The following is a 24757-nucleotide window of genomic DNA, read 5'->3' on the forward strand; positions in this document are numbered from 1 at the left end:
ACCTAATCCTCCTTCGTAGCAGCTAATGCTAACCAGTCCTGTTTGTATTGTTTCCTGTCCAATCTGTGAGTACAGTTGACCTCTGACCTCACCTGAACTTGCATCAGCAGCCGTGTGAGTGCTGAAGACGTTTTTCTTTGCTGACTCAGAGTGATGATGCTGATAAACAGTTTCCTGCCTGTTGCTGCAGCAGGTTCGAAGCGTCAGAGCTGCACACTTTTCTCTGCTCTACACATTCTTCATGCATCTTTTCGTTCACATCTGCGTCTCATCAGAGTCCCTGAGTTTCAGCTCCTGCAGTGAACACAACAGCTGCGAGCATCTTGAAGTTAAAACAGTCATGACTTTGTGCAGCAGTCAGTTAAAAAGCTGATATCTGAGGTCACATGACTTTAAGTTGGTGTCACTAGAAGCTGCTGATGCTGACTGTGCGTCTGTTTTCTGTTTATTAACGAAATGTGATGTTTTTGTTCCTGATTCAACCATTAAAATCACTTTGTTACTTTAGTTTGAAAGGAGGAGGAGGAGGAGGAGGAGGAGGAGGAGGGTTAACCCTGAGTGAGTCAGGGGCCCGGAGCTGGACCGGGGCCCCTGGCTCCTGGCAGGAATTACAGATGTTTATATAGACATGTTGTTTGGCTGTTTCCAGGAGTCCAAAAACCGCACATGCTCTGAACCAATCACAGCTCAGACAGAGCGGAGGGGGCGGGGCCTCTGCCCAGCTCTGTGCCAGCTGTGTGCCAGCAGCTGGCAGGAGGTCAGGAAAGAGTGAGAGCTGCTGCTGAAGAAGAAGAGGAGGAATGAAGGCACACTTTCTGTCTTTACTTACGTCTTTGTTGTTTTTCTGTCTCTGTTTCTTTTTCTTGTTTTTGTTTTTTTTCTGTCTCTGTTTCTTCGTGTCTTTTCTTGTTTCTGTTTCTCTGAGTTTCGTTTCTTGGCCTGAAACTTTCTGACGTCCTGCTGCCAAAGATCCACATAGTTTCTGTTCCAGAGTTCATCCAGGTTCATCACTGTGAGGCTGGGAAATAGAAACAGAAAGCCTCAGTGTTCACACACACACACACACACACACACACACACACACACACACACACTGCACATGGAAAGTTTCGTTTATGTGTGAGGTGTGTGTGTGTGTGTGTGTGTGTGTGAGAGACTTTCCTGTTGATCAGGGCGTCCTCCCTGGGCACGATAACACCGACATGGAGGGGAGGAAGAGGGTGAGGTTTAGGGTGGGGAGATGGGGGGAGGCGGCAGGAGGTGGGGGGAGGGGATGGAGCGGGTGAGGCAGGGGGTGTGGCCGAGGTCTGTCGCCCTGTGAGGGAGCCCCTCCCTGTGTTTCTGCCCAGCCTGAAGGGAAAGTCCAGCTCACTTCAACCTGAGAGACTCACTGAGAACAGCTGCTCGCTCCACAGCTCGTCTTCATCGTCCTCACCTCCATCACCACTGCCTCTTCATCTCCATCTCTCCATCCTCTTCCTCAGCTGTGTCCCTCCATGGCGGCCGCCTCCAAGTCCTCCCAGAAGGCGAAGAATGTGGTGATCGCCCTGCTGGCGCTCTGGTCCATCATCTCGCTGATTGTCATCGTGGTGTGGGCGACGTCTCCGGACCTGAAGAGCTCGGCTCAGTGCCGCGCCGAGCTGCAGGAGATGAGGGAGAAGCTGGAGGGGGCCAAGGTGGTGTTTCAGAAGGACAAGGTGGCTCTGGAGGAGCAGGTGACGGCGGCGAGGGAGGCGCAGGACCGCCAGAGGGCTGAGATCCTGCTGCTGCTGGAAAGCATCAATGCCACCAACGCCACGCTGGAGGAGTGCCGGCAGGAAAACGTGAGTTTATCTCCCTGACTACAGATGTAGTTCAGTCACACGTTTGAGCCGCCTTCAAGATTTATTACAGTCTTCTTAAAACAGGAGAAAGATTCAGCCTGTTTCCTCTAACTCAGCACAGTAATAATTCAGAATTCAGAAGGTGATTTGAGTTGGAAATTAATAATTTGCTGAGTTTCTTTCACTTGTTAGAAGAAAACTAACTCCTGAGGGACAGACTCTCGTCTTTATTTTCCCAGTTCAGACTTCTGCAAAGTTTAAAATTGAAGGTCAGACCCAGAAAGTTAAAGATGAAGGTTTGAATCTGTTTGTGTTCCTTCCTGTTTGGTTTTTCTTCCTGTCTCTGTTTCCTCTGAAAGAAAAAACTCATTTGAGCTTAAGAGATGAGGCGTCAACCAATGTATTAATGAGGACATTTTTTTATTATCAGTACATATCATGATGTAGTCAGTGTTTGAAAGAATCACATTAGTTTGTTTGTCCTAATTAAATGTGACAGAAAGGAGCATCAGCGACGAGATCGGTTTGACTGCATCGTTTTCTGTTGGAAAGTCGGCAAGTAACCCAGCGCAGTCGGCTTGAGCTGAACTTTGGTCAAAAGCTTCATTTTCATTTGTTACTGTCGCTCACTAATGAGGAACAGCTGATTCAGAATGAAGCGTCATCACGATAACATCTCACTACAAAAACCTAAAGAGGTCGTCGTCTGTCTGGAGGAAGATCAACAGGAAGCTGAATATTCTGGTTGTATTTTTGTGTGAGATGTTCAGCAGAGCTCGTTAGCCAGCTAGCTTGTTTAACAAAGTGGAGATGGTGGTAAAATAGTCTGGTAGCAACAGTACCGATACCTGCGGTGGTATTGTTGTGAATATGTACAATAAGGAAGTAAAGAAGTGCGTCTCCAGTCTGACGTCTCTGAGCTCACAGCTGATAGGTAAGAGGTTTGTTTATGTGATGTCATGGAGATCCATATTTAACGGATCAGCGTGGACAGAGAGCAACAGACATAACGTGATGTGGTGCGATAGTCGGATGGTCGTTTGCTGTTAAGGCCCTGACACACCAAGCTGACAGTTGGCTGTTGGTGAGCGTCTTTTGTTCCAGTCAGCGCGGTGTGTCTCGCACCGCCGGCCCTTGACAAACTTTTTTCAGCTGATTCATCAGCATCAGCACAGCGGAGCCCATCAGTGAGTGAAATCCCTCTGATGGTCAGCTGAGCTCAGGTGATGAACAGAGAAGCGTCAGTGAGTAAAGGAGGAGCTAAAGTCCAAAACCAACTTGTTCCATCAGGTCAGATTATTTTTCTCTTTAGCAGAAACGTTTCCTGATGGTTTGTGTTATTGTTCACTGGTGCATGGTAAATATGCTCTGATTGTGTTGTTCATGTGCTAACTGGCTAACTAGCATCAAGACGCTCTTCCTGTTTCCCTTTTTCAATGATGAATACAGACGACCACCGCCTGCTGCTGTGGAGACTTACTTCCTCTCAGCAGGAGCAGAACAAACGAGCTGATTGGCTGTCGGCTGGAAAGTTTGCGGTGTGTTCATGTACAACTTTGTTGGCTGAGACACCTCGACGTGAGGCAACGCAGCAGGGGGCCGTCGTCGTCGCTAGTTCTCTGAAGTCTGTTTGGTGTGTCTGGACCTTGAGGACACAGTGTTCGCTGTTACACAACACAACAAGTTAGAATTCAGTTTTACTGAATGATGTACTCCGATCACACAGAAAGTGTGTTGCAGGTTCTAAAACGTGAGGCGCACTGCACTACCTTTTCTTTTCTTTAATTGAATGACACTAGTGAAAAAACACTTGCTGCACATTGTTATTGTTGCCAGGCAACCACCCCATCTCCTCCTTACACTAACCTTCTCGTGTAATCAATCTGTTTATTGTATGTATCCTGCAGTAATCAGTTGCTGCCATGTTGAGGCAGAGGGTGCTGTCTGTAGCTCTGGTTGAGGGTGAGAGGCTGTCAGCAGATAAACAGAGATCTGTGTGGGTACATGAGACCCTAAAAAAGAGGCTGGATCATGGGGAGTACCACCAGTTGGTCCAGGAGCTTCTCCTCCATCATGGTTTTTGGGTTAAAACCTGCAGAAAATCTTGTTTGTTCTAATGTGAGGACAGGCTGTTGTGTGTCTCAGACAAGTCACAAGGTCTCTAATCAAAACTAAGATGATATAATAGTGATCTGATTCAACACAGTTTATTCTCGGCCTGTTCGCTCCAGGCCTGCAGGATACGCGCCAGGCTTTGAGAAGAGTTTTGCAAAGTGGAATTTAAACTTAGAGCTCTGTCACATTTTCACACAGACTCATGTTGCAAAAGAGACGTCTGTAAATCAGAGATGCAGTTTTTTGAGTGTCACAACCGCTGAGAGATGACTCATCTCACTATCTGGATTTGATCCATTCAGTCTGGTAACATTCAAACGTCTATTTCTATCAATTCAATTTTATTCATAAAGCCATATCACAAATCATGGTTTGCCTCAGAGGCTTTACAGCACACAACATCCCTCTGTCCTGTCCCAGTTCAAGTTAGCGGAGCACTGAACAGGAAGTTAGCTGCTTGGCCACACACATCTGCTGTAAGTCTCTGGTGCGTCCGCTGTGTGGGCCCAAAGATACAGAAGATCTGGGTCATTTCATCCCACAGAATTTGAGCTTTTTTGGCTTCATGTGCCACTGAGCAGCTTTCATAGGAGTGAACGGGGCCTGCTCCCAGCGCTGTGTCCAGGTCTCTTTATACATCCATGGTGTGCTGAGAGAGCAGCAGATTATCAGCATGGAGGACTGAAGTGTGACCCATCTGACCAGTAGAACATAAACTGCACATCAGACCTGAGCAGCATCTCGTTTCAAACAGCTGAACTGGATTTCTTTGATCGTCCAGCACATTGTCTTTTCTATAAAACAACCTACAGTACGGTGTCAGAACTGGTTTAAGCTGGTGGCTCATATCTGCATGTTGAGCAGGAGGGGATGATGTGTGAAAATAAGACTCACTTTTTACAGTGTGATGTTGCCTCTGTGTGTGTGTGTGTGTGTGTGTGTGTGTGTGCGTGTGTGTGTGTTACCAAACTGATACTGAAAATAGCTTCTTTACAGTCCAACTGCCAAAATTGAAAGCAGAGCCACCGGGCGGCCCCACCCACCTCACCAAAACACTAACAGCTTCCATCTGTCCTCCGAGAAGCACCTAATTCCCTCAGATCAATAAATAACATTTACACAGAAACAAATGTGATGTTTACGTTTATGATGTTTATGTTCAGAAAACATTGGTGGTATAAATCCTCCTCAGCTCCTTCTCACACAGCTCAGAGTATGTGTTACACAAGTTTGTCTCTGAGTGATTGTATGAAAATGCGATATGAACAGAGAGCGATTCTTCTCTCCTCCTCCTCCTCCTCCTCCTCCTCCTCCTCCTCTTTACTCCACTGTTTCCATTTTGGGAGACTTTATATTTTTCCCTCCAGTTTAAAGACTTTGAATAGTTTTTCCCTCCCAGCAGGCCGACTGTTTAAACTGTGAAGAGTTTAGCTGCTTCCAACATTTCCAGCTTCATTTTCTCAGAGTTGTTGGTTGGAAAATGTGAGTGTTTGCCTTCGCTCTCCCTCCTCCTCCTCCTCCTCTGGTGGTTCGTCCTGACTCATTCCTCCTCTCCTTGTTTCACCTCTGATCCACTCCTCCCTCTCCGCTCCCTGAAGTTTTCCCCAGTCTGACTTCTCCCCTCCTGACTTTTGATCGTGCTGTGAAAGCCTCAGTATTTGCAGAAGGGAAACTCTCACCTCATCGCTGTGGATTGTGGACAATCTGGAATATTCCCTTTATTTATAGAAACAGAAAGTGTGCAAATACATGAGGCATTTTCCTGCTAACAGAGGTGTAACTAGTTTGCCAGCTGGTACTACAATACCCAGAATTCACTGCCAACACTGCATTCTGTTCGTGCAACCCCAGTCGACTGGAAAAATGTTGGTATTTCTGCAAACCAGGGATATGTTACATTAGTACCTTATTATTTAGTGGATACGTTGAAACTAAAGCATTGCTGTGGTGAACGTGTGGTCACAAAACCCACTTGGTTATGGTCAGAAAAGATCATGTTTGGGTTTAAAATACCTGAATTTAGTGGGAGGAAAAAGAGACACAGGCAGTGTCCGTAGTAAACTGGCCGAGGGGACTAGTAGATGAAAAGCTCCACCAGCCAAACAGATTTTCTACCGACCAGATTAGCGAGCAAACATGCACAGTTTACCAGCCAGAGTATTAGCATATTAGCATTATTAGCATATTAGGTGTGACTTAGTATTTAATTGTTTAAAAATGCCACAGTGAACCAGAACATTTTGGGCTTTGCTGACAAGGACTTGAATTGTTTTTTAAGTCCAACTGAGAGCGCTACTGTAGAAATGATCATGGGTAAAACTTCCAGTGTGATAACAGAAGTAGCAGTAAGCTAGTCAGTCGCATTGACTGTCCATGGTTAGCCTCAGTGGCTAATCTGCTAATCTTTATCAAACCCTGCTTTGTTTTTAAGAGATACTTAAATGAACGTTTAATGATCATTTGCTAAAGTGTCCGTGTGGAGCTCTGGTACCTGTCGCTCTGTGCACGTCTGTAATGTCACTATAACAACCAGACTGAGATAAATGTGTTGCTTCAACAACAGTGTTGAAGATGCAGCCAGAACAGAAAGAGATGGTTCCTGTTACCAGCGCTACAGTTTCCATCAGCGACCTACAGAGAGGAATATAATGTCTGACACCAGATCGTCCCCTCCGTCTCTTACTGAATCAACACAGGACAGGATTTGTCTCATATTGTCATGCACACACTTCTCTAACGTATACACTCTGCTCTCACATGTTCACATAAGGAATAATTAAACCCACAGAGTTTGGAGAGCGGAGAAGATTTCTATCAGAATCTAGTGAAGAGAATGAGAGCTACAGTGACAGGTGTGGCCCTAAACATCAGGACATGATATCTGTCTTCACTGTCTGACTGCATTCACAACCTGCATCAGGAAATAAACTCAGCAGCACCTGCAGTTATGTGTTGAGTTTACAATATGAGAAGAAATCATTTCTTTATGATTAGAAATCATAAATCATCTTTTAAAGGGGGTAACTGTTCACTGTGAGCTAGCTCAGGCTTTGTAATGTCAAGTTAGCAAGACAAGCTAATAGCAAACACACTTGGTCAAAAATTAAACCAACCAGCGCTTTGAGACGGGGTCAGAGATGACCGAGGTATGATCACGTCATCCTGTCTGACGTGTAACAGGTGGTGTGTTCCACATGTTTTGTTTCCTAGTTGCTCTATGAAAGAGAATTAGCATATGGTTATGTACCGTCACTATTGGAAAACATTTCAGTTCGGCACCTGAAGTCGCACCCATAATTCACACTGTGTGTCAGTGGAAGATAAAATAAAGTGGATAGAATCTTTCTGTAGGACTGAAGGGGATGTTGTTTTGATTTTAGCATCTTCTTTATTGTTTTAAAGAACCTTCGTGGCCACTTGAGTGTAGATTACTGTGTTTAAAAGGTGCATCTGAATGCACCATAGTCAGCATCCAGGTCCATACACTTTGCTGTACAAAGAAATGTAGATTTCCTGAATGCATCATGAAGTCCTCACTGTGTGAGTGTCAAACTCGTCTCTGACGCAGAAGACAGAAGCGGTGCGACCGTTAACGACACCAAAACACAGGAGGGAAAATGTGTTAATCGCAGGTATTAGCAACTGAAAAAATGATACTATCCTTAATCTTTGTTTATCAATAATCTAGCCTACTGGCAAGCTTACTTGTTATCATAGCCTGCATAGCAAGCTAACGTGCTAACCCTGCAGTAGCTCGTAAGGATTTCGTTGTTTTCAGCTGCAAGTCAAAGCCACATTTGAGACGTCACAAGTGGTTTTTATAAAAACAGACTGTGATAAAAAATAAAACGCAAAGACAGAGATTTTTTCTCTGTTTGAAAATATACAGCTGCACAACAGTTACACCTCCAGAACACTAGACAGCTGCAGAAGTGCGGTAAAGTTTAGTTGATTCAAAACACACAATAAACACACAGTAAACACACAATAAACACACAGTAAACACACAATAAACACACAGTAAACACACAATAAACAGTAAACACACAATAAACACACATTAAACACACATGAAACACACATGAAACACATTAAACACACAATAAACACACATTAAACACACATGAAACACAATAAACACATTAAACACACATTAAACATGGCTTAATAGAGACAGTGTCAAACACAGATCAGCTTCACTATAACTCGCAGCATTCACAGACAAACACACAGTTTGTCTTTATCTGGACACATTTTCACCACAAATACAACATGCTAACATTATTAGCACAATTCCCCGACAGTCTGATCCATCATCAGTGTATCTGAGCCTCTGTCTGTGTGAGCTGTCAGTTACAGAAACGAAATCTGAATCAGCAGGTTACACTTTTATAAAATCAGAAATCAAAAGCTGCAGTCGGCGTCTGTCTGGTCTGAGCCCGGTGTAATCGTCCTGACTTTATATAAACGTCCACACGTCTCTGCTGCTCATGAAGAGGTTAAACACACCGTCAGTTTAACAGAGCAGATTCAGGGTGTGATGTCAGCAGGACGTTCATTGTCATCAGCACAGGAGACGTTCCTCTGCGGGCCTCCTGACAGCTTCCTGTCTTCAACCTGAAGCTTTCAGAAAAACGCCCTGATATCATTTAACCCCTTCATGTCGGAGCCGTCCTCCCTACGGCTGCCACACCGCTGCATTCCTACAAAATAAAAGCTTTCTGTCTCTAACTGTTTCCACCTGCTGCTGATTTGATCCACCTGAACACCAGCTGGTGATCACCTGACCTCAGACTTTAACCTACTGCATGCTGGGTAGATATTTAAGATACCAGCTGTGGCCTCTGTCAGTGATGAAGACTGAGCTGCTCTTCCTCAGCTGTGGAACTTATGAAGCAGGTGTGATATTTGCAGGTGTGGTGTGATGTTCAGAGGGAGCGCACTCTCCCCTCACTTTGGTTTTTCATCTTTTATCACTTTGTTCTGATCTTTTTTTTTTTCCTTTGAGATTCTTTGAATGTTTGTGATGTCACAGTCACATGTTTCCTCTGTGACTGTTTCCTGTCTGAATGGTCATTACATTTATCTATTGATTGATTAACACTGGAGTTTCTCTGGAGCTTCCTGTCTACTGAGCCTCACTTAACTTTACCTCCTACCTTCCTTCCTTCCATACCTATTTACTTCTACCTTACTTTCTTTTCTCCTTTAGGACCTTCCCTACATACTGTCTTTTCCTTCCTCTTTCCTCCTTCCCTTCCCTCCTAGCCTACCTTACATTACCTCCTTCCTTCCCTTTCTTTTTTCTTTCCTTACATCCCTCCTAACATATTTCCTTTTTTCCATCCTTTCCTTCCTTACATTCTTCCTTACATACTTTCTTTTCCATCCTCTTTCCTCCTTCCCTTCCCTCCTAGCCTACCTTACCTCCTTACATCTACCCTCCTTCCTTCCTTTTTCTTTCTTTGCTTACATATTTCCTATATTCTTTCCTCTTTCCTTCCTTCACTCCTTACTCACTTACTCTTTCATTCTTTATCCTCTCCCACACATGCAGAACCTTCCTTCCTTGCTTCCTTGCTTCCTTCCTTGCTTCCTTCCTTCCTTCCTTCCTTCCTTCCTTCCTTCCATACCTACTTAGACCTTGAACGCAGTGTAGCACTCCGTGTTCTGTCAGTGTCTCAGCGTCACGTTACAGCTGTATGATGAACTGTTAGCACCTGTTAGTGGAGGGCGAGTCTGAGGCAGCTGAAGCCATTAATTAGAGGGCGTGTCTACATACTTTTGGCCACATAGTCTCTCTGTGTAGTTCTGTCTGTATTCCAGGAGTCCTTGAAAAGGTTCAGGAGGTTTTAGAGAAGGGTCAAAGGGCGTTGGGGGGGTTACAGTGAATCCTTTGTGTGCAGTAATAACCACATCACGTACTGTGTTGATCATTCGTGTCGGTGTGAAGCTGTGACACATGCAAATACTCAGAGAGGAAGTGATCAGCGTTATCATAACGAGGCTAACCGCTGCTTCTCTTGCATCACTTCCTGTTGAGAGGCTCCAGGTGTTCACACGGTTTGTTGGGGCTCGAAGCAGCAGCGAGAAAATCCCCAGAGATTTCGGTAGAAAATAAAACTTCCTTTTTATCAAGGAAGTGACGCCTGATCGAAACAGCACAGACAGTCTCACCTCGCTGACCTTGAATACGTTTCAGAGGTCCTTGATAAGGTACTAGTGATGCTCAAGGACTCTTTTAGTATTTCCCAGGGATCCTTGAGGATGTTGCCCAGACACCTTTGAGATGATTCAGGTTCCAGGAGTCCTTGAGGAGGTTTCAGCAGTCTCTGATTGAGACCTAACGGTCCTTGGGGATGTTTCAAGGGTCCTATAAGATTTTTCCATGTGTCCTTATTCCTGGGAGTCTTTGATGATGATATTCCAGAGGCCCATAGGAGTGCTTGAGAAGGTCAAAGGGCTCCTTGATATGGTCATATTGGGCCTGGAGTAGGTACCAGGGAGGCTTAAGGATGTTCCAGAGGCATCTGGGAGATCCAGGAATCCTTGCAGAGGTTCTAGAGGTCCTTGATACTGTTCTAGTATTGATCCTGGGGTCTCTAAGGAGCCTTTGATGATGATGATATTCCAGGGGCCCCTCAGGAAGTTTTAAGAGTGCTTGAGGATGTCAAAGTGCTGCTTAGTATGGTTATATTGTTTGTGTGCTTCCTGGAGATTCCCTGGAGATCTTTGCAAAGGTTCTAGAGGTCCTTGAGGAAGTTTAAAAGGTCCTTGATAGGATTCTGATTGTCCTGAAAAATATTCCGGGCTTTGTTTTAGAGACCCATTGAGTGGGTTTGTGTTCATATAAAAGGTTTTGATGTCCTTGAGGAGGTCACATGGGTCCTTGATAGCGTTCTAATGATTCTTAAGAATGGTCCTGGAAGTTGTTGGGTTCTTGGTCTCCTGGATATATCAAGAAGGGGGTATAAGGAGTCCCTGAGTGGGTTCCAGGGTTCCTTCAGGAAGGCGTAAAGGTCCTTTGTCCTCATGTTCACCCACACAGGGACTCATGAAACCAGATTTGCTCCACAGCGCCACCTGTCGTCAAACACAGACACTTCAACTGTGTTTTTATGTTCACATTAATTTTATGATTTGTTCTGGCTCCTTCCTGCTGAAAATGATGATGATGATGATGATGATGATGGTGATGATGGTGATGCTGACAGGAGGAGTGCAGCCTTCAGCCTGAGGGCGCAGCACATGAGTAGCTGATATTAGCATTATTGGCTGTGTGTGAGTACACAGTGTTCAGTGTGTGTTGTTCTGGTGTCAGAGGCCTCTCAGGGTGAAGACATTTGTTTGGACTGTTCCTTTAAGTGCAGGACTCTGTTTAAAGAGCTGATCTAACTTTAACTGCTGCGTTCAATGAAAGGAATGTTTCTAAAAGCCGTTCTCAGCCGTCCTGCTTTCAATCAGCACCTCAGCTCTGAGAGCCGACAGCAGCTGGCACAGCACGGCCCAGCTGAGGGTCCGTCAGAGCAGGTTCATCGTCCACATGTTCGTCCACATGTTCAGAAGTGTTTCAGGCTGACGGTCGATGCTGGACCTGAGGAGCTGCTCTGACTTTTAACAAACAGTGAAGGAGGTGATTTGAAGCTAGTTGGTTTCTTGTGTTAAACATGAAGCTGCTGAGGAGCTGAATCTCAGGTCTCAGATGTTGGAGTGTCCCTGAACGCACCAAATGAACCTTCTCGTCTCCAAACCAACACGTCCTCATCACAGCTTGTCAAATACAGACACTTTGTCAGTGGACCTACAGGTCAGGATGTGACGCACAAGGTTCTCAGTTTCAGGGACGGTGTGTTAATTTACGCTTGTTATATGCTTTGAGTCTTTTCAAAATAAACTTTAATTTTCAAAGGAAAAGTACATTCATATTGTCCACACACACATATTGTCCTCGCTTTTCAAATAAACTTACAGCGTAACCAAAACACTTAGGAAACAACAGTCCGTGGTTAGGTGTAGAAAAAAACTCCTATTTGTTAAAATAACTCAGCCACCTCCCCTCCAGGCCAAGACCGACTTTCTTGCTTCTTACACTACGGCCGCCCGGCGCTTCTCATGTCGTCACTTTCCGTTTTAATAAGAATATAAAGTGATAATACAGAGATTTCCTCTGCTCATATTTCAGCCAGGATAAATCACACACAGTGTGTGGAGGCTTTATTGTCTTCACAATTTATTGTTTCTTATCTGTGAAATTAAAGTAAATCAAAGCTTTGTTTCCACTGAGGGAAATGGTTTCAGCTTACAGAGACAGACAGGAGGTCTGCGTCACTGTGACGTGGAGTTACATCTCTGGGGAGGTGCACGTCAGGCTACAGTGTAGGGTACGGCGTCGATTGGAAGAACAGACATGTCCTGTGATTTTCAGCTGTCTATGATTATATTTACCCTTTACAGCAGGCCCATCCTGACAGCTGAGAATATTACTGTCAGGTATTGTCCCCCCTCTACTAAATATGAAAGGAGGTTGAAAATCACAGGACACGTCTGTTCTGATGATACAAGTCAGCGGTCCTGAAACGTGTGTTTCTCTACTATAATACACATTCTACATGTCGGAGGCGACGTCTTTCTACATACGGGCTTCCTTCGCCTTTCAAATGGGGCAGAGCTCTGTGGGAAACAGTAGGAGAGACACAGCCTGAGAGGGAACCGGGATCTGACACAACACCGCAGGGAGAAGCAGGGGCTGTGCGCCGGATGAAAAAACAAGCGCGTCGCACCAAATGCGCGCCGCTACGGCGTCTTTGGGTTGTGAGCACGCATGACGCGCATCTACATTGAAAGTAATGGATTTGTGCGCGCAAAACACGCTACATCTGAACGCCCCCCATGCACACACACAGGCTTCAACCAAGGCGGCGGCCAAAATCACCCAGGCGGCCCGCCTTTGCCTTAGATAGGCAGGGAAAACCCTGGACCAGCTGAAACCTGGTCTACAGTCAGAATAGTGTATTTTCCTGATGTTTTAAGGACACATTACTCAGACAGTGAGATGCTCCTATAGATGTAGGTGCACGACGCTCGTACACTCTGCTTGTTACTCACACAGAGACGAGCTGATGAGTCACAGGTCGGTGAAATTATCCACCATTAATAAAGAACAAATGAATGACATGTAAAATGTGAACCTTGCAGAGCTGCTGTCTGACTCCACATTAACAGAGACGCTGTGCAGATTTTCACACGAGGAGCAGAGTGACTTCATTGATTATTTCTGAAGCTGAAAGTTTAGCTCTGTTCCCTCTGTCAGGTCTGTAACTACAGTTTGTACTTCTGCTGCTCAAATGTCTCACTTACTGCACAAACTCATGCTCTTCTCTCCACTTTGTCCCTCTGAACTCACAAAGCCAGTTTGTCTCACCACAAAACAACAAGAGACTCTCTCAGAGTTATTTCTGTCAGACATCGTGATCAGGACATAATGATGCTATCAGAAACACCACAAGATGAATTTAGTATTTATGAGACAATTAAATGACTGTTTGATCCTGGTTCAGTCATCAGACAAAAGAAAACAAAGAAATACAAGAACCACTACAAGGTTGGGCCAAAATAATAATCCTGATCATGAGTGAGGTCACGATTACTTAAAAAACTTAAAATCAGGTTCTTCTCCACTTGACTCAGTTCATCTCCTGTGGATACGTCTCTGTGCTGTATTTTTCATTTGTACAGCGGTCACTGTGACACTGCACAGCGTCGCTGTTCTGGATGTCTGAGTTGATGTTGGACAATAACGGGGATTCAGTGAGTTTAGTGATGTCATTCTTCTCGGCCTTCATGTGTTCATCGTACTGCAGACTGAGGGTTTTTTTCAGCTGGTTTAACAGGTTAGTTGTGTTGCTTTGCGACACAGACACATGTCTCATACTTTGCATGTGATCTGTTCTCTCCTAAATCCAAAATACTAGGGATGAGTAAGTACACCATTATCTGTATCTGTGTCTGTATCTGTTTAACTTACTGAGTTATCTGTATCTGTACCCAGAATGGGTGGGGTTTAAATCTAAAGTGGGTTGGGCCTGATCAGAAGTTGTTATTTTACACCTAAAATTAATATGGATTAAGCAACCACCATGAGGCGGTGTATCATCTCTAGTCAACACCACTCTGTGCTTCTGATGTGTAACGTTGACAGGAAGTGACCGCCATGAGGCGGCGTATCATCTCTAGTCAACACCACTCTGTGCTTCTGATCTGTAACGTCGACAGGAAGTGACCACCATGAGACGGCGTATCATCTCTAGTCAACAACTCTCTGTGCTTCGTTCTGATTTGCAGCTTTTCAGACTTATTTTGTGGCTGAATATAATTTGTAAATTTGGAAAAACGTCATTTGAACTCTGTTTTTAGCCTCATTGTAGCCTGTAGCTTTAACTGCCTCTGTGTGCACCGTGCTCTCGTGTGTGTGCAAGACCAGCGAAAGCACATGAACACACCTGAAGGCATTGCCCATGTCTCACAGTCTCGCGCTAGCGAGCACACATGAGCGGCCCAGAGAAGCAGTTAGAGCTACAGGCTACAATAAGGCTAAAAACAGAGATCAAATGACGTTTTTCCAAACAACTTTTAATGTCGGGTCGACTCTAAAACGTCACCTGAGCCTCCCTCGGCATATGGGTGAGTAGATAATGGCTGAATTTTCATTTTTGGGTGCACTATCCCTTTAAGGCCAGTGGTTTTCCACCCCTAAACTGAAACACGTCAGGTCATGGACCTTTGTCAGGTGAGGCTTTTCCTCCATCTGAAAAGATTTTGGTTGTCAGATCTGATTAAGAGCAGAATTCTGTAGTTGTCAGCTGTTACTGGAGGAAGTGAAACCTTGTTATGACTCACATTGGCCTCACTCCTAAATTGACTTAAAAGATGAAGTTGAACAAAGCCCCATTTTTCCGGGGACCCTCTTAAACTCTTACAAGGACCCCTGGGGGTCCCCAGACCTCTGGTTGATCCACGCTGGTCTAACAGATACAGGCTGTGATGAAAGGTTTCTTTAAAGAGGACGAAGACAAAGTGATATAAGAGTAATAATGTCCTCCCTCCTCCTCTTTATCTCTCAGTACGTGTTCACATGAAACACTGGCTCAACATGTTGAGACGCAGACGCACCAGCTGACTCCAATATTTCACAAACACATCACAGATATCTGCTTTTAAGTACTACACAGTGTCAGTGTGATTGTTGGCCCGCTCCTTCATTTCCCTCCAGTCTCTCAGTAACGTGTCCGGGGTGTGTTTGTTTCATGCTGCAGGTCGTCCTGAACGGGAACATCAGCGTCCTGCAGGAGACGGTGGAGCAGCTCCGTGAAACAAAGGCCAACCTCACGGCTCAGATCAGCGAGCAGGAAGGTAGGAAAAACTCCATCACTGCCATGAAAGGAGACTTTCTCAGGCCAGTCACCAACGGTATTCTTAGCTGCATTTTCCCCCCGTTACCATGACGACACGTGAGTCAGAGTAAATAAATACACACGATTGGTCGGTTTAAAAAAAAACAACAGGAATGTGTTTTCTGCTCAGAGAGAGAGAGAGAGTCCCCTTTAATCATCAGTCAGAAACCACAAATATAAAACTGATCCTCAGTTAAAGTACGAGCAGAAAAACTCTGATCCTTTTATACTGTGAAATGAGCTGAGGAAAGGAAACAAGGAAACACACAAGGAAGTATAAGAGAAAAGACTGCAGGGATGAAGGAGAAGGAAAAGCAAAGTTTTATGAATCTCAAATGTACCGTGGATCATCCCTGAAAACACAAGTGAAGAAAAAAGTTCTTTAGTATTTTTACTGAAGTCAAAGATGTGAGTACTTTTCCCACCTGTCACCACTCGTCACCACCTGTCACCACCCGTCACCACCCATCACCACCCATCACCACCCGTCACCACCCGTCACCACGCAGCAGTCACATCTGACCTGTGTTTAAACCTGCTGATGATCTTCTGCAGTAGATTCACGTCTCGTCCTCGTCTATGAAACGAACATACGACAGGAAACTGGGCGTACAGTCACTTCCTGCAGATTCTTAAAAAGTTTTAAAAGGCATTCAATTGATTAATTTAAAAGTATTAAAATGTCTCTAAACAATCTTACAAACGTCTTGGGACGTAGGATTTATTAACTGTTTTCAGTTAGGGCTCAAAATTGAAACCATTGGTGCAAATTATCTGCACTGAAGCTTTGTTTAATCCGTATAACTACATACAGCACACTGTGTTTCACAGGGGTGATTATTACTGTGGCACAGTTACGCTGTGGATACGTGGTGTGAAGAAGGTGCCTCAAATTCACACATGCTTGATCAAAATAGAAGACGTGATTAATCATTGCGGATTGTTAAATGACGGTAGAAGGCGAGGGATGAGACAGGCTGGAGAAAACGACAGGAAGTGTCAAAAGTTTGGGAGTCAAGCTGAAACAAAAACTCTGTTCAGTGCATCTTTTGTAAAACCAAACTAGCTTCCCACATCGCAGCACCACGTCAATACTTCAGCATCTCAACAGAAAGCGTCCAGTCCACAGAGCGGACCTGAGAAAACCCAACATTAGCCTCCCTCCAAACTGCCAGCACCTGGAGCTCCTCGCCCATCCATCAGCTAAAGTCCGCTGGATGATGGGAAACCCCAGGACCCCTGCTGGCAGATGAACAGGAAGCTCCATCAGAACAGAACCATCAGAACTGAGCTAACGAGGGACGTTACCACAGAAAATAAAATTCTGCAGACAGTTTGTGAGCCTTAAGGAGTCTGAAATCTAACTTTCCTGAAGCTGTAGGAACCCTGCACGCAGTTTTATCAGTGTGGACGTGAGCAGAGGCTGCGATCAAATCTAACGTCAGGTCTCGACTCGTGTACACAGGTTCTAGTCAGCGTGGACGGAGGTGCAACAGTAAATCTGTCTGAGTTGGAGAATTGTTATTAGACCATAGTGTGACTGGCGCCTAAGTATTTGCAGCCACATTTTGTTCACTTAAGAATGTAAAGACCTGCATCAGCTGGCTCACAGGTGCCTGGCTCTGTGGGACTGACAGAAGGATCTAATTCATCTTTGAAACACTGAGCACAAAGCATGTTGATGTCATTTATCATTAAAATGTTATAATAAGGAAATAAATAAACCCTGCAACAGTGTCAGTATTGACATACTAGTAGCCCAGGTGATAACATTTGTACTGTTGTCCGGCTCTGTCACAGACGGTGCGTCTGGGTGTCCTCCATTTCCTGTCATGCCAGAAATGAAAGCAGGCCTGATACGCACGGCCACGCACTCCTCAGTCCAGGCGTCATTTATAAGATTTTATATGAATATTATGATAATATCAGTTAAACAATATCGTACTCATAGTCGTGCTGTTGTTCTGTGTATCCGTACGGCTGTGATTCAGTCGTAGACACGAGGCCACAGAAACAGTTCTACAGGCGCCATTGATCGACAGTAAAAAGCAGCAACAGGTTCTGATTTGTCGGTTTGTTTAATGATTTATTTGGCTCCGCCCACACAGATAGTTCTGCAATGCAGGCCAGCTGCTGTGTATCATGTTGTTTATGTCTCTTTGTTGGAACACGTGTGACGCTGATTAACAGATTCATCAGCACGCTGCGTCGTCTTCTGACGTCATATGATCACACCTGGAGATTTACAGTGAAGTATTCAGGCTTCTTTCCATCCCTTCGTCCTTTTCTGACCGTTCATTATTTATAGAGATGCAGGATAACATCGTCACGTCATCAGTATCAGCTTTAAAATGAACCATCAGAATCGGCCAACATGCTTTTTCTTATTCAGCACAGTGAATGAGTATCACAGACCCTGAACAGTGTTTCATGTCTCCACCTGCTGCTGGGCCGTCACCATCAGAGTATACATGTATAATATGATATTAATTCACTACAGCAGAGACCTGATGATGGTCGCTAAGATTAGGTGGGAAAAAAGTAGTGCTGCACGATTTGATAAAAATGTGCGATTTGAGTGGACAATATCGCGATTTGCGATTACAGTATAATTTAAAATAAATGGTATCATGGGTCTTGTTGCTTGATTCAGTGTTTCCCTACATTATATCAGGGGGCACTGACCTGACAGAGTTATTGTACATTATATCAGGGGGCACTGACCTGACAGAGTTATTGTTATGGACAGACAGTGAGTCAATGACCATCAACAGACTGAGCACAGTCAAACACGCTGCTCACACAGCAGCGCAGCACGACACTGTACACACAGCGGAGCAAACCTGTGTTGCGTTCAGGCGTTGTCACGTAAATGACAAATTCCAGCGTCATAGCACAACACAGCAGCGTGTCAAGTGGGCCGAACCCGAGCAAAATTGCTCAATTTTTCATTTGTTATGGAGTCCATGATTTCCCTGTGACACTTACAAATGTTTGCTTAACNGACCATACGTGCTGCACACAGCAGGATAGCTTGTGGGCGTGATGTCAACAAACTCCACACACTACCGGAGAGGCAGTCACGTTCACAGGCACACACGTTAACATTTATTATTATTAAATCGCAGATCGCAGCCTTTTATGCGGTTATGTAATCGCACAGCCTGACATCATGATTGCGATTAGATTAATCGTGCAGCACTAGAAAAAAGTGGATATATTGATTTCGATATCAGTTATCGTCCAAATAAGCATATCAGACATCAGCAAACAATCCAATGTGGTGCATCACTAATTATTTAAGTCAAATGTTATTTGTGGTAATGTGTTAAATGTTGTGGTGCAAAGTTTGTCACCACGAGCTGTGATGTCGACTAATTAACGATTAACATGATTAACGGCTCAGAACAGCTGTGAAGTCCCAGTGCATCAGCACTCATGGAGCGCCTCCTGTCCAATCAGAGTGCTCGGTCGAAACCAATTGTAATGTATAAATATATAATATATAGGTTATGGAAATCATAAATGTCAGCTATAGGCCGGTACATCATGGACGTATAAATGAAATATTCCATCCTGAGCTGGAGTTTAAGTGTCCGCTGTAACGCTGTAATCAGTCGGTTTAACTGGACCTGAGGACGTCAGCGTTTTCATTTCCAGCTGAGAGAAGTTTCTCTTCTTGGCCGTATTATGTCTCTCCATGTTGTAAACTCTGGGGGCGGGGCCTCTAAACCCAGAATATATTGGGGCAGGACATTTAAATGACAGTTGTTTTCAGCAGCTGCATCATCACAAGGCTGTGATTGGTGGGATAAGAACGTTTAATGAATCACACATGAACCCATCGTTAGAGGATTTCTGAGCTGGTTTGTACAATAGTTTGATAGATGAGCTCCTGTTTCTGTGAACGCTGCAAGAAACTGAAATCATCTCGATTCTCACCACACTGACTGATTTGATTCATAAAATAAGATTTTAGTTCTCTGTTAAACATCACTCAGTCTTTCAGTGAGGCCGAAAACCTTATTTTCTTAAACGAAGTGAGATCATGTGAGCTGTTCCTCTGTTCGTATCTGCTGTGATTTTCTGTCCTGTTCAAAGATTTTTCAGGACAGTTTCTGGCCTAACATGAGACTGAATGACCTGTCGGGGTGTTTGTCGTTGCTGTGCATGATGAAATAAGTCATAATGTATTTTCCTTGAGTAATCGTCTCCAGCAGCAGCGGCGGGGCGGGAACAGGAGCCTGATGGGAAGTTCAGCAGCACTTTAATGAAGGTGACTTCCTGCTGTGAATAGTCGGAGGGAAACGATGGATTCCTGTATGCAGCAGATATGAGAGAAGCATTGTGTTAGTGTGTAACAGGCAGCTGCTGATAAACATCACTCAGTGTTTAATGCCAGCCGTCTGGAACAAGTGAGTCAGAGACGACATCGGACTGAATTCACTTTAAACAAGAGGAAAATATTCAGCTGCTGCAACACAATACATCTCAATGACTCCATGTCAGTGACAGAGAAAGGACTCTGATCTTTGACTGCAGTGTAGAAACACTGCGCTGCACGTTAAAGTCCTGACTCCAAAACAAGACCAAACTTTACCTGTCCAGAGGGAAACCGTTATGCAGCAGTGTCAGAACAAAGTGGGAAATAAAACAAAATATAAAAACTAAAGATGGTCAGTGAGTAAGACCCAAAGGTACACAGTGACAGAATGGAAACAGGTTGACAGTAAGTAAGGAAACACATGAGGAAGTTACCACAGACGTTCCTGTTATCTTACGTTGTTATCTCTGCTGTGACGGCAACTACACTCACTTGTGATGATGATGATGATAATGATGACCCGACGATGCTCTGATCATCCAGAGAACGTGCCGTGTTGAGTGAATATTTTCATCAGCACCGCTGGCCGTCATATTCCATGTCTCAAATGAGATCTCATTTCATTCACAGTCTCAGTGAGTGAAAGGGCGTTAACATATTAAGCTACTAAATTTATACCTGCACTGAAACTGATTTCTTTCATTTGAACAGTGTTTTACTGTAACGTGTCCTCTAAGATACTGTGAGCAGATTGTAGAGTAATGAAACTGTGAATGGCAGCACAGTAATGAGAGGGCCGCGCCCTGACAAATGTTAGTCGATCAGAGAGGTCATCAGTGGGCAAGATTTCATTGGTCACTTAGTCACAGACAAAACAAACTGAAACTCTATCAGGAGCTGCACCTTGTCAAAATAAATCCAACCCTATATGACTGGACCATGTGTGACTTTACTTTGAAAGGACAAATGCAGGAAGTGTCCACGCTCAGCAGTCAGACAGGAGTCTCAGTCGGGGGGGCAGCCCTCGTAATGACACTTCAAACACTTGACAGTAACTTCCTGGTGTCCAGCTGCCAGTACTGTAAAATTTACAGCAACTTTTTACAGTCTGGCTAATTTAAATATTTATGCATTATCACATAACAGTTGTGGATGATTTTGCTGTGACATTTGTGTCACGTTTCGTACACAGACTGTAAACAGATACAGTTTGTGAGCTCTGGATTTTTTTATGCCTCCTTTTTCAGGCCGGAGGGATTTTGTTAGGTTGTCAGTCTCTCCATCCCACCCTGAACACAATGACTCAAGAACACCTTAAGGCAATATTTAAATTTGGCACAAACGTCCACTTGGACTGAAGAATAAACTGATCAGAATTTTGTCATCGAAGGTCAAAGGTCAGTGTGACCTCATGAAACATGTTTTTGTCCATAACACAAGAAATTATTCACTAATTCTGACCAAAAATAAATGAAATGAAATAAAATAATGAAGGTCAAAGGTCAAAGGTCAGCTTGACTGTGACATCATCATGTTTTAACGTCATATCTCAGGAACAGAAGGGGAGACATTTGGTCAGATACTGAATTGGTGACTCTAATCTTGAAACTGTGCTGATTGTATAGATCTTCTGTGTGTGAAGCATCCATGTTTTCACTGACATGGATGGAGACTGTAATGTTTGGTCCAGACTGCACAACATGTTTGTCTGCTCCAACAGTCTCTGTGTCAGATCAGGCGATTGTGGAGTTTAAAGTCGTGCCGTGACTTGGCCGACAGACATGACAGACTACACGATGGTCCACACCAATCATCCCTGGGTGACCCCAGCTGAACAGAAAGTGTTGAGTTTGATTAAACTAAACCAGAATGATAAATGGTGGTGTGTGTTTGAGATGCAGCTGGTAGCCTCTGCAGCTGTGCTGAGTAAAGGCCCAGACACTATCTGTGAGTTTGATTCCTTTATATCCTCCATTATGAAGAAAGAACATTCTCTGCTAGCTTGATGCTAATGGCAGTACTCAGCGGGTTGATAAAGTGCCTCTGCTGTTTCCATTTTACTCTGTGTGCTAACGTCCCTACAGGAAATATCTCAAAGGCTGGGCTGTTGTTGTCCTACAGTTTCCATGGCAACAGATCGCTCTGTGTTCCTATTGGTCAAAGTGACGGCTGTGACGGGAGAAGGCGTGGACGACAAAAAGAAAATCAAACATGCTAGACTTTCTGTTGGAACGCCGTGAGACGTCTCAGATGTGGCGTCGGTTGTCGTCTACTATGACACACTACGCGCGATGAAACGATGGATTATTGCGTACGACACCGTACGACGCTGCGTCAGGCTGTAATCAGGCTGATGTCTGTTGTTTGTACCATAAGAGAAACTTGACTGGTGTGCGGAGGCGTACAACGGCGGGGCGGTGATTCTAGATTGTGTAATTATCAAATACATTTTCAACAAAACCATAATTAATAAAACACAGTAAAATAAAATGACAGTGAGGACCCTGTAATTATACATTATTAACATCACTGTGACACTGTTGGTTTTCTAAACTGATCGTGTTGTGAGATAAAAGCAGTGGTTTGTACAAAAGTTTCCTGTGAGATGTCGTTGAGTAGAAGAAGAAAGAAGCAGAAAATGGAAATAATTAAGTTAATTAAAGTACCTTTAATTTTTACATCAGTACTTTTTAAATATCCTGAGCTACATTCCAACACTGTGAATTATCTAAATTCTTGTTTTCTTAAAACAAGTGACATGAATCTGTTTTTATAAAAGACAGAAGACACAGTGCTGCATGATAACCCAGAAGAATCACACTTAATGTAACAGCTTCTGAAACGTGTTGGAAATACCTCACAGCACTGACAGGTTGTTTCTGCTGCTGTCAGAGAGGACGTGAGACTTCAGGACAGAAAGTACCTGATGAAAGAGTATGATAAGTTACCGTCTGCTGACAAAATAAGATGTCTTTAAATTATTAAAACTCAGTCAGTGGTTGAGTGTTTTGGTGGTGAGGCTGAATCTGATCCTGGATCTGCTCACAAACAAGCTAAAGAACAGAAAACATGAGAGCTGGCAGCTCAGATCATTCCTGACATAACAGTGACGTCAGACTGTGATAACACTCACCGTCTCCTTATAAGTTCATCCAGAAGCTGATCTGCACCAAACTCTGATTTGGACTGATTACACGTCCCCTCCTCCTCCCTTAGTTACTGTTGCTATGTTGGACAACTTTCAGTCAACAGTGTCACTGCATCACTCTGCTAACAGAAGAACACAGACGAGACTCAAACGCAACAAGAATCAAAGATCGTTCTTCAGGTTCAGTTTAACTCGGCACATGTCTCCGCTCAGGTGTCATCACATGACAACAGGTGATCATACATGTGATGAAGGACGTCTTTCTACGGTCGTCTGCTGATCTGGGGTCAGAGTGATAAAACTCTTAAACCCTGAGCACAAATACAGAAATGTGTTTTCATTGGATTCGTAAAGTTGTGCATCCGTCCAACCTGGTCTCACTCCGAAGTCGCTGAATACCGCCGTTTGGTCAGTGACTTCCTGTGTCAGACACTGATGATAAAAGCCGTCCTTTCACGCCAGCATGATACGCGGCCGGTCACTGTTAATGTTTAACGGCTTTCATATCAGACAGTTTCCAGAATGTTTCACAATAAAGGATAAAAAAATAAAACGTCAAAAGTAAATAAAATAAGAATCAGAGGCCACAAACACATTTTTATCAAACAGTTTAAGATGGAAAATTGAACATATTAATGTAAACAGCAAAAATTCTAATGATAATGAAACTCTCTAGGGGGCGCCACTGAGCTGGTTTTGGACCCCCAAGCAGGAGACCTGTCAAATATCAAAATGATAACCACCTCTGATAAACGTGCTCAGTGGCCTAGTGGTAGAGTGTCCGCCCTGAGACTGGGAGGTCGTGGGTTCGATCCCCGGCCGGGTCATACCAAAGACTATAGAAATGGGACCCATTGCCTCCCTGCTTGGCACTCAGCATCAGGGGTTGGAATTGCGTGGTTAGATCACCACGTGATTCCCGAGCGCAGCACCGCTGCTGCTCACCGCTCCCTCAGGGGATGGGTCAAATGCGGAGAACAAATTTCACACACTCAGGTGTGACAATCAGTGGAACTTTACCTTTACCTTACTTTACGTGCAAAGTTTGGTGGGTTTTTGAGCAGCTTTAGGTTTTAAAAGGAAGTTCATTTGGGATAATAATAATAATAATAATAACAATAATAATAATTATTATTAAAGAGGTCCTCGCACTGTTCAGTGCTCGGGCCCTAATAACAAATAACATTAAATTTAAAAAAACAAAACAAAAAAACATTCATGGCTACGTCTTTATAAATCTTAAAAATATGTGTTTTATTCTTCTGACTTCAGTTCTTCTTCTTCTTCTGTTGTATTTCTTAAAACCAGCTGAACTGTGGGAACTGTAGTCTTAAAATACAGCTGCAGTTCCCACTTGTGACCACAGGGGTCGCCAAAGAATCCAGGACTGAAATCTGATGGATTCAAACTGCACCAGATTAAAAACCAAAATCCAAACAATAAATAAGTAAAAAATAAACTCAGTTAAAAATATTTTTTTAAGATTTAAAACATGACGAAGACTCAGCCGGATGTTTCTTCCTCAGCATCCAAACTCTGTCTGTTCTGTGTGTGTGTGTGTGTGTGTGTGTGTGTAGATCACATCGAGGCGCTGCAGCAGAACGTGACGCTGGCGGGACATCAGACCGAGTCCTGCTTCAGTCTGAAGGCTGCCGCCGAGAGCCAGATGTTGGCGGCTCAGAGTCAGACCAAAGCCTGCGAGTCCCAGCAGCAGTTCCAGCAGAAACAGCTGTGAGTAAACATCTGTCTCACGTTCACACACATCAGCACTGTCACACTGCTGTCAGCCATGTTTTCCCAACATGGTTCCCAACATGGTTCCTAACATGGTTCCCAATATGGTTCCCAACATGGTTCCCAACATGGTTCCTAACATGGTTCCCAACATGGTTCCCAA

At 44.1% G+C, this 24757-nt stretch overlaps 1 protein-coding gene across 1 annotated transcript in view; it reads left to right on the plus strand.

The window, feature by feature from the left end:
* The first annotated feature begins 1305 nt into the window (after window positions 1-1305).
* Window positions 1306-24757, plus strand: part of si:ch211-1a19.3 (uncharacterized) — a 36949-nt gene continuing 13497 nt past the window's right edge. Inside the window, exons 1-3 of the mRNA XM_050055205.1 lie at window positions 1306-1823; window positions 15251-15347; window positions 24438-24591. Coding sequence (XP_049911162.1) covers window positions 1497-1823; window positions 15251-15347; window positions 24438-24591 — 578 coding nt within the window. The 5' untranslated portion in view covers window positions 1306-1496. The remainder of the gene's footprint in view (window positions 1824-15250; window positions 15348-24437; window positions 24592-24757) is intronic.

The sequence above is a fragment of the Epinephelus moara genome, chromosome 10 (assembly GCF_006386435.1).
Source record: "Epinephelus moara isolate mb chromosome 10, YSFRI_EMoa_1.0, whole genome shotgun sequence".
In the NCBI taxonomy this organism is placed as follows: domain Eukaryota; kingdom Metazoa; phylum Chordata; class Actinopteri; order Perciformes; family Serranidae; genus Epinephelus; species Epinephelus moara.